This window comes from Priapulus caudatus, unplaced genomic scaffold, assembly GCF_000485595.1.
Source record: "Priapulus caudatus unplaced genomic scaffold, Priapulus_caudatus-5.0.1 Scaffold592, whole genome shotgun sequence".
NCBI lineage: Eukaryota > Metazoa > Priapulida > Priapulimorpha > Priapulimorphida > Priapulidae > Priapulus > Priapulus caudatus.
Window position 1 is genome coordinate 22,688 of NW_014577653.1, and position 10,778 is coordinate 33,465.

Sequence of the window (10,778 nt, forward strand, 5' to 3'; positions counted from 1 at the left end):
GCGCCATTCACGCTAACAATGTCCATTTCAGAAATATGTCTCCTCCTTGCTGATATCAGTCACTAACAAAGGTCCACTATTCAGCATAATTTGCTCCCTTTTGCCGATTCTCATGTGCTAAAGATAAGTCCATTTCCAGCTATAAATGTCTTCTTTTGCTGATATGGCGCTAAATGAGGTGCCCATATCAGCGCAGTGGCGTCAGCCAAGGGGGGGGCGATATGGGGCATGTCGCCTAAGATTTAGAAGGCAAAAAATAGAAAATAAAGTTTAAAAAAAATCGGGGGGGGGCAAAGACCTAAAGGGGCTCACGATTATCTTTTTAATCGTGTGTGCGTGAGGTGGCCTGTGTTGTGTGCAGCGTGCTATGCGTTGAGCGCGGGTGTGGCCGCGACGTTGCTGTGGGCGTGTAGTCGCATGTGTGTGATCGTGTGTGTGTCGCGTGGGGTGAGCTGCTGAGCGCGTATGTGCGACGTGTTTGCTCCTGTCGAGCGCGTGTGTCTGCGTAAGCGAGTGTGTGCGCGTTCGCACGCGCATGTGTGTGACCGTGTGTGCGTGCAGAGCGCGTGTTGTGGGCGTGTGGCGAGTGTGTGCGTGAGCGCGTGTGTGCGTGAGCGCGTGAGAGCGCTGTGTGCGTGAGTGTCCGCGTGTGTTGTGACGTATTTCGTGAGTGCGTGTGTGGGCGACGTGTTTGCGTGAGCGCGTGTGTGCGACGCTTGTCGTTCGTGAGTAGGTGAGTGTGGCGGCGTGGTTGTGCGTGAGCGTCGTGTGCTGTGGACGTGTGTGCGTGAGCGCGTGTGTGCGTGTATGGCGTGAACGTCACTGTGTGGCGTGAGCGGCGTGTGTGTGCGTGAGCGTGTGGTGTCGCGACGTGCGTGCGTGAGCGAGTAGTGTGGGCGAGCGTGTGTGCGTGAGCCCGTCGTGTGGCGACGTGTGTGTGTCGAGCGCGGTGTGTGGCGTGAGCGCGTGTGTGGCGACGCTCGGGTGGGCGTGAGCGCGTGTGTGGCATGAGCGCGGATGTTGTGCGTGAGGAGCGATTCGTGTGACGTGGGTCGCGTTGAGCGCCGTGTGTGTGACGTGTGTGCGTGAGCGGCGTGTGCTGCGACGTGTGTGCGTGAGCGCCGATGTGTGCATGAGCGCGTGTGTGTGACCGTGTGTGCATGAGTGCGGTGTGTGTGGTGAGGCGTAAGCGCGTGTGTGCATGGAGCGCGAGGTGTGTGCAATGGATGCGTGTGTAGGCGGCGTGTGTGCGTGAGGCGCTCATGGTGTGTGACTGTTGGTTCTTGGCTCTGCGATCCTCGAGCGCTAGTGTGTCGCGTCGTGTGTGGCCGTGTATGGTGCGTGTCGCGTCTCGCTCTGTGTGTGCGTGATCGCGTGTGTGTGCGTGGAGCGGTGCTGTGTCGGCGACGTTCGCTGTCTGCGTGAGCGCGTGTGTGCGGCGTGCGTGGCGTGCACGCGCGTGGTGGTCGCGACGTTTGTGCGTTCGAAGCCCGTGTGTGCGCGTGTGTCGCGTGAGCGCTGTCGTGTGCGACGTCTGGGTGGCGTGAGCGGCGTGTGTGCATCCGAGCGCGTGTGTTGCGTGATGAGCGTATGTGTGACGTGGGTGCGTGAGCGCGTCGTGTGTGACGTGTGCTGCGCTGAGCGCGTCGTGTGCGCACGTGGTGTGCGTGAGCGCGCGTGTGTGCAATGAGCGCGTGTGTGTGACGTGTTGTGCATGAAGTGCGTGTGTGTGTGAGCGCTGTGTGTGCATGAGCGCGTTAAGCGCGTGTGGTGCATGGATAGCGTGTGTGCGGCGTGTGTGCGTGAGCGGCGTGTGTGCGACGTGTGTGTGTGCGACGTGTTGGGTGCGTGGCGGCGTGTGTGCGACGTGGGTTGCGTGAGCGCTGTGTTGCGACGTGGGCTTTGCGTGAGGCGCGTGATTGTTTGCTCGCGTCGTGTTCGCTGTGTCGGCGTGGGTGCGCTCGAGCGCGTTGGGGCGGGGCGGCGTGAGGTCCAATGGCACGCAAGCGCGCAGCGAAAACTTAAAATGGATGTAGAATATTAGTTTTTGAACGGTTAGAAATTTAACAAGCACAATTTTATTTTGTTCTTTCCCACATCTTGTTTTTGGGGGGAGAGGCTTTTTTGGTTTTTGCCCCCCCACTTTTTGCGATTGAGAGGCGGCGCCCCTCCCTGCTCCTCACTTCGCCCCGCCGCCCCTTCCGGTGGGCCTCTCGAGCTGGAGGAGTGTTCGAATAAGAAGATTTTTACAGATTGCGTATATAGTTAATAATTAATTTCAATTTGGCATGAAAGTATTGCGACATGTGTGGTTTGGGGTCATTCTTCCCGTGTACCTACGCACACAATGCGTTAGGATGAACGCGGGACGGTCGTAGGCTTTGAGGAGAGCTCGTATTTTTCGCGCCTCGTTGGCCTGTATGGTACATCGGAGCTCGGATGGTATACAATTGTCCCCTCGCTCTCCTTTGTTCGCTCCCCTTCACTCAGAGATGGGTCATCACAGCGCCACACAGCGTACTCAACCCAGCAGTATTTTGTATGTTAACAAGGTGACTGTTTGTATAAAATGTAATTTCGCAAGTGATCCAAACTCACACTTCAATCGACGCTAATTTCTGTTTCGAGTATGGTTAGGCAGACGGTGTTCATAATATCATTATAAGAAGAATTAATCAATACTAAGAAATTTATTTAAAATGATTTGTTATTTTGGTTAAGAATATCTAATCACACATGTCAAAATACATCCTGCTGCTACTGTTAATTTTAAAACACAGCAAGGGCTGTTTCAGAGTGCGATAAAACTAATGCCAACGAACATGGTAGATACCAAATTGCACGCATTAACAACATCAAAATACACAACGCGTCGTCCACTCGTGCGGAGTGGGGATAAATCCCGCCAGACGCGACTCGGCTGCGGAGGAGGTGGCCCGAGCGCTCCGCTTGACGCCCGGGTTCAGTCCCCTTAAGTACACCCGGCGTGTATCCAGGCCTGCGAAGCGATCCGGCTCCGTCGAACTCAATTGCCGCCCCCCTTAGATTTAATCCTGGCTACGCCGTTGATCAGCAGTTATATGCTAATTAGGCAAACATGTTTAACATTTTCCACACAGCACGCAGGCCGGAGGAAGTTTTTAAGAGTAGTAGCTAGTAGGTGGAAGTAGGGAGAAGCTAGTGAAGAATGAAGGGAAGGGAGAAGGGAGAACCCTGGTGGAGGAGGGGGAGAAGCTGGTGGAGAAAGAGGAGGGGAGAAGCTGGTGGAGAAAGAGGAAGGGAAGTAAGGGAGCTGGTGGACGGAGGAGGGGGTGAAGGAGAACTGGTGGGAGAGGAGGAGAGGGAGAAGCTGGTGGAGAATGAGGAAAGGGGAGAGGAAGAGGTGTGGAGAAGGAGCGAGGGGAGAAGCTGGTGAGAAGGAGAGGGGAGAAGCTGGTGGAGAATGAGGAAGAGGAGAAGGGAGAAAGCTGGTGGAGGAGGAGGGGGATTTAAGGGAGCTGGTGGAGGAGATGAGATTCTTAACTGATATCAGCAAAAGGAGAATATTATGCTGAATGACTTTTCTTAGCGGCTGACTATCAGCAAAAGGGAGACAATTATGCTGTAAATGGACGCTTTGTTAGTGCTGTAATCAGCAAGAGAGGAGACATATTTTGCTGAAATGGAGCATTTGTTTAGGCGTGATGGCGTTATTCTGCTATATAGGCTATTTGAACATGTTGTTTGTATCAATCAGCGCCTATTTAGCCAAATCAGCATATTTAGGTCCATTTAAGCTAAAACTATATCCATTTAAGCATATTTGTAGTATGACCTCGTTCGTACACCATACACGTGAGCGCATTAGGAAGGAATGCCTACAGTACGCGCGCACGTAGATGCACACACGCGCACGTAGACACAGACGCGCACATTAAGGACGGGGGGGGGGCACTCTCTACAAAACATAGATGAATTGTGGGTGGGAGGGCTCCGGTACTAACAGAACATGAAAATGGGGGTCTCCGGAACTAGGGTTGGCTGGAAAGCATGATGCTCTGGAACTAGACATGTTTGCGAGACTGTTCGCGACTCACGTTCTCCGGAACGTACGGAAAAGGGTAGGACACATGCGCAGAGACGGGAAATATGTGAAAAGCGGGGGGGGGGGTCTCCGGAACGGGAAATATGTGAAAATGGGGGTTTCCGGTGCGGAAAAAAGTAGGATCTATATGCTCCGGGAAAAATAACTTGTCCGACATAGACTTTCACTTGTCCCGGGCAATCGTACAACCGTTAGTGTCGAGGGCTGAAACTAGTTTACATTTTGACGTACCCAGTTCCAATTTCAGGGCATGAAATTAGCCAAAATGTGAACAGACCTACCCAAAATGTACTCGGGATGTCGAATTTGAGGGTCAAAGGTCAAGGGTCGAGATGTATCAATGGAGGGGGAATATTTCCCCCTTAACTTAAGGTATAGGAGGAAATGCGGCACAAATCTCACGGCTCGACCTACGCTCTTAATATTTGGTGTATAGTTTGATGGGGAGGAAACCCATCACCAGCGCGAAATTGGAGGTCACAGGTCAAAGGGCAGTGGGGGAAACGTCAGATATCAGACATTTTCTGAGGACATGGTCTAACGGACCGAGGCAAAACTTTTTTGTTTCAGCGCTGACCTACCACTTTTATCACTTTATTGAAAGTACCATGAAATGTGCTTTCCACTGACATGCAAAGAGTAAGTTTCTGATCATAACCTTAAGAACCTCAAGAGGAGGGTTAAACATGGATTTATTGACTGTTAACAAAGGACTGAACTACTTTTGGCATTATCAGAGCCATACCTGTGTGGATATGAGGCTACATTTGCAGTTCAATTGCAAAGACAAAATTTTGTTGAACAAGGTTTACGCTCCTTAAATCATATTATTTTCTAAAGCTGTCTGTATATTAATAGCACCCTGAATGCTAGCGTGGCTACCGTCATCCGCAGTCCTCGCCAAAAGCGTCGGACCGTCGGACAAAACCGGTGATTTATGCACGGGTCCGACAAGAAATTTGGCTTTACCAGACCGTGTGTCAGGTAACATTACATCAACTAATTATGCAGAGGCTACGGGTACGGCAGTACCACCCACTATGCCTAACCCTAACACTAATTCTAAACCGACTTGGCTATCTTATATAGGCATGTACCAAATTAATCTATGGTGTGGGAAAGCGATAGGAAGATATTGGCTGTTATATGATAAAAGATAGGAAAATGATGACATGCGACGTGTGTGTGAATTATCATGGGAAGTTAATTTGTAGGTTCATGCTTTAAGCTTTATACAGAATTTTACAGCTTAATACAGCTTAATAAGCTTTATACAGCTTTTTACAGAATTATTTCATTAAAGGATGCAATAACTTTAAGAAGTCAAGTATTACTGACCATGAGCAGAGTAAATATTGTGTGAAAGCTATGGAATTTTAAGGAAGGCAGCTACAAGCAGCCAACATGATATTGCTATGTCAAGGGCTGGCCGAGCTCTGCAAGCAATCAAGTTATTTATCCAGAAATGATCATGCCACTGCTAAACGGAGCAGACCGTTGACTGATTATACCTGGATCACACAACTGGACAAGGCCAAAGGCCTAGAAATAGGTGAAACCTACATTAATGACAAAGCTGGCCTTAAGTTTATCGAATGCATTGCTGATTGCACGCGTCACGAAATGGATGAAAAAATAAACGATGCTAGCTTTTTCAGCTTTATCATGGACGGGTCAACAGACATAGCTGGTGATGAGCAGGAAAGCATATATGTTAGATGTGAATGTGTTTTAATGTTTCAATATTTTTTTGGTCTAGTAACATATCATTCGGTCTGGTAAAAATCTATTTTTTACTGGACCGAATGTCTAGTAAAGGATTTTGTTTTTTGGCGAGGACTGCATCCGAAATGTAGACAAAAACCCGGGGGCAACCCATTACTCATGCATGGGGGTGAACTGGCACTTCTATTCTAATAAACATGCACACAGGTCTGCAATGCAGATGTGTTTGATTTATTACTCACAGCTGAGCAAAATTGTCGCCTGCCTGAATATACTTGGATTTTAGCCTGGGAATTTCAGCAACTCAATGAAATTAGGTTATCTCTGCTTTCTTGACTTATCACCAACGTACGAAAGGCGATGCCATCTTTGATTATTGATTACACTTGCACGCGCCATCTCGTGGCAACTATAGGCCTAGTTATACATTATGACACGATAAGACAGTCGAGCAGGTATGAAGTAGGATGCAGTGTTAGGGTTTAGTTTTAGTGTTAATACCTATGCTAAACAGTTTTGATGACGACATAGCTGGTTTAGCGATGGAACAAGCTTTCAACCTTTTGCAGTTCAAAAACAAAGGCCAGTACAGTAGAGCAGCAGACCTCAGATGAGCACTGTCGCTCATGCGGCACTTGTTATCTATATCAGCAGATTTTGAATGTGTGTGGGAAAACCTATTACATGTACAATGCAAGGGGAGTGTTTTTAAATGGTAGATTCTGAGCTCAAGCTTGTTGAATTAAACATAATACATCTTAGGTAAATTTTATAAATATAGCTAGCAAGCATTGGATTTACAATTTAGCCTTGCACATTTCTTTTTTAGCTCATCTGACATAGTCGGATGCAGCTTGTAGAATCGCATGAGCGTGCGTCCGTCCGGCCGTGCGTTCGTGCGTCCGTCAACAGTTGGGCACAAATCTTTACCGCTCGACGTACGGTCACGATATTCGGGACGTGGGGGGGGTAATCCGAAAACGAGTTGGGATGTCGAAGCTGGAGGTCAAAGGTCAAGATGTGTAAAAGAAGGGGGAACATTTCTTGCGGCACAAATCTAAACGACTCGACCTAGGCTCGTGATAGTCGGTGTATGGCATCATAATAGGAAAAGCCATCACTGCGCCGAAATTGGAGGTCACAGGTCAAAGGTCAATGGGGCACAGGGCAGATTTTAGACATTTTCTGGGGACATGGTCTGACGGAGCGATTGAAAAACTTTTGACCTGTGACCTGTGTGACCTACCATTTTTATGGCTTTATTGAAAGGACCATGAAATGTACTTTCCGCTGACATGCGAAGAGTAAGTGTTGGATAACCTTTTGACCCTCAAGAGGAGGGTTAAACATTGATTTGATGTTAACAAAGGACTGAACTGCTTTTGCTATTATTAGAGCCAATACCTGTGTGAATGTGAGGCTACAGTTGCACAGTTTAATTGCAAAGGCAAATGTTTGTTGAACAAGGTTTACACTCCTTAAATCATATTATTTTCTAAAGCAGTTGTCTATAGCACCCTGAAGGCTGAATCAGTGAATGCTCAAACGGAAAGCTCAAACTCAAGGCAAAACCACGGGGCAGCCCATGGCTGGCACGCTTCTAATCATAATTGTTGCCTGCTAACCTGCAATGCACATGTGTTTGCAATGCATAGAGTTTAGGTGGGTGCGAAAGTGTAGCTGATATATTTGTTCGAATTGGCTACGAAAGTCAAACAAGAATAAAGAAGACTTATGTATAAGACGTCTTGCTATGCACAAATGAATTTATCAGCAGAACACCAGACACCAGATGAGCCCTGTCGCACTGCGGCACTTGTTTATTCCCCTTCTGATTATATAAAATAAAATGCATTAAATGATTCCTTGTATTGACCTATTTCAGGTTTTGTCCTGATACATGCAAATCAACTACAACAATGGCTTCTCGAGACCAACCCATTATTGGAGGCAAGTTCCGGAAAAGACCTGTGACATCTGTGCTTCAAGCCTTTACCCATCAGCAACTCGGTTTTCGATCATACCAACATATATGGCAGTTGCCCAGCTCTGTTATGGAAATGATGGATGAAAAGTTGAGCAAGCATGGTATGCCACAGCTTCTAAGCAAAATTAATGAACTGAGCAGGCAGGGTAAGTCAAAGCACAAAGAGTTGCTTGAGTTTCTAAAAATGCTGTTAAAGAAACTTTCAAATCTTGATTGCCTGCGTAGGGCATATTCAGAAGGGTCATCACATGACGTCTTGAAGGAAAATTGTCAGATCATCCTAGATTTTGATGGTATCAACTTGATATTGGAGATTCTCATGAACACAGCCACACTGCCATGGTCGAAGTATTCTTCGTGTGAAAACAGTGAGGAGTTGCTGATTAAAAATGTATGCCTGGACATCCTCAGGAGGTTCTTCCTTCTTGTGGAAAAGTTTGGTGAAAAGTTGCCTTACACAAGTGATATTCTCAACTACCTGTTCACACTTCTTGTTTATCCAAATGCCCATGTGAATGCGGCACACGTACTTGAGCTTATTCTGAACAGTCACAAGGAAATGCTCGACCTAAACACAGTACCCAATTTGAAAGAATTAATTTCGGTCATGGATGACAAAGCTCTGTCAAATTTCTGCCAAATACTCTCTGTAACAATCTCTGACCTCGATACGTATGAACACAAGTCTTCACTGTATCAACAAAACAAACAGAAGCGCAGCAAAGGCTTCTTTGTGATGCGAGACATAAACCAGGAGTGTCTCATGTCTATCCCAGATCTTCTTCCTCGGCTAGTGCACATTGTTGAAACCACACCGTACCAACCACGGTATCCAGCAATCACCAATGAGCTTGACACGTGGATGCAATGGATAGATAATCAGATGGCCGAGGAAGATGAATCGGTTGACGTAGAGTCTAGTCTTGACGATTTCATTGGTGACTCTGTCAATCTCTACTGTGATGATCCTCAGAGTATCATGCATCACAGTCTGAAAATGGCAACGCATGTGATACATCGGGTGGAGGTTTTCTACGTTTTGGGGCTGTTCCTTGTCGGAAAACAGAGGAAGAAGGTACAAAAACAGCTTGCAGAGCTAAAACTGATTCCGACACTAGCAGACATCTTCGACAACTTCATCTGGAAGTGTACAAGTGGGAAGATTGGCACAAGGCGACTACGGGGTCACAATAGCAGCTGTGAGTGTAGCCCAGAGGTAGCATTGAAGATACAGTTCCTGCGTCTTGTTCATAGCTTGTGTGATCATTCGGAACACAAGCATCTCCTTCTGTCCCGCACAGAATTGACAGAACTTAAGAAGTTGAACGAGGGGGCTGGAAAATCGAAAGTGGAAAACTTTGATGTTCCCGATAAGTCCCTGATGTGTCGAGGGACCAAGGGCTTGTTAACTAAAATCGTCGAGGTGTTGAAAAAGGAGCCAACAGCATCGACGTTCCGGTTCTGGTTGGCGAGAGCTGTAGAGAGCTATCTGCGTGGCTCGACGTGCTATGCCGATCAGATGTTCTTACTGAGACGAGGACTGCTGCATCACGTCGCAGGAAACCTGATCGAAAATGACGTCAGGCCGAAAGAGATTCTACAGAGCAGCTTTGACCTTCTGGGTGAGCTCATCAAGTTCAATGCTGATGCCTTCCGGCAATTTGAGCGGGTGGTGTGCACGGATGTCAAGTTCAAAAAGCTTGTGGAGATGATCGAGCGTAACCTGGTGGACTCGAACATGTTTATTCGCAGCCTTATCTTGTCGCTAGAGCACCTACAGACCGAAATGAGCACAGAGTACAACTTTCTTTTCCAAGAGGAGAATCGCCTGCTCGAATACATCTGCAATTTCAAGCAGCAGGTGTCATTCCTGCAGAGACTCATCACGATAATCAACGTCAAGTCGTTGACGCAGGAGAACGTCAGCTGTCTGAACACGGCTCTCGTCTTCCTCATGTTTGCACACAAGAATGGTAAAATGAACTCCTATCTGGCAGCCCTTAAGCAATGTGCTGTGCGCGTGGGCGAGAAGAATCTGCTTGCAAACTTCAGAGACCTGCTTGTCTTTTGGCAAGATCACTACCTGCATAAGGACAAGGACTGTAGTGCACTTGAAAAGAGCTCCCGCATCAAGTTCGAAACGTGGAAAGACACAGTGACCATGATGCTATCCACCGATCAAAAGCAAGGAACCTCTATAGTGCATTATCTGCCTGAGCATGATTTGCCTAGAGACAACTAGTCAGTGGATCTTAAGGATTTCTGAACTTGTTAGGAGAAATATAGGCATCTTTCGGGAGACAGTTGAGGTGTCCGTATGAATGTGGTTCAGTTCCAAAGGCAATAGTTTAAAATCACTGCACTGTGGTTCTTATTTCTTCAATGCTAATTTTTTTTAAATGAGGTGGCTATTGTGAAAATTCCAGATCTGCCGGTGTGTGAAGTTCATTTTAAATTGTGTTTGATTTCACGTAGTAAATGTCTTTTTATGCATGAATTATAAATGTGTATATAGTGTATTGCATTGCACCATATGTTTTATATAACTGTACATTGAATTTAGACTGACTTATTCTGCTTTGCAGATATCCTAATCTTGATAGCAGCGTGATTTGTGCACAGTAATACAGAATCAAGGTTTAGTCTTGTTCGCACCATTGCATACCTGAAGTAATTGAGCTGGAGAGTGATTGTAGAATTTGTAGGCAATTATTTAAAAAGTTGGATTGTTTGATCCAGGTGTTATACTTTATACAACTAATGAATTAATGGTATAACTATAAAAAGCTTTATGCTCCATGTGTTTTTAATAAGCATTTATTTAGTTTTGATGGGAACTAGACCAGAGGGATGCTGATATGGTCAACAGTAAGATTTTATGACTAGTTTCATGTGTAAATTATGCATTTTATTGGAAACGTGTATAGGCTTTGCAGAGTAAATTAAATCTCAAATAAATATAGATGTATAAAACAATGGCAA

The 10,778-nt window shown here is 46.6% G+C and overlaps 1 protein-coding gene across 2 annotated transcripts in view; it reads left to right on the top strand.

The window, feature by feature from the left end:
- The window catches only part of LOC106811930 (short transient receptor potential channel 4-associated protein-like), a 25,325-nt gene extending 14,547 nt beyond the window's left edge, over positions 1-10,778 (top strand). For both annotated transcript variants that reach the window (XM_014815669.1, XM_014815670.1), the window contains exon 2: positions 7,695-10,778. In XM_014815669.1, coding sequence (XP_014671155.1) covers positions 7,695-10,038 — 2,344 coding nt within the window. In that variant the 3' untranslated portion in view covers positions 10,039-10,778. The remainder of the gene's footprint in view (positions 1-7,694) is intronic.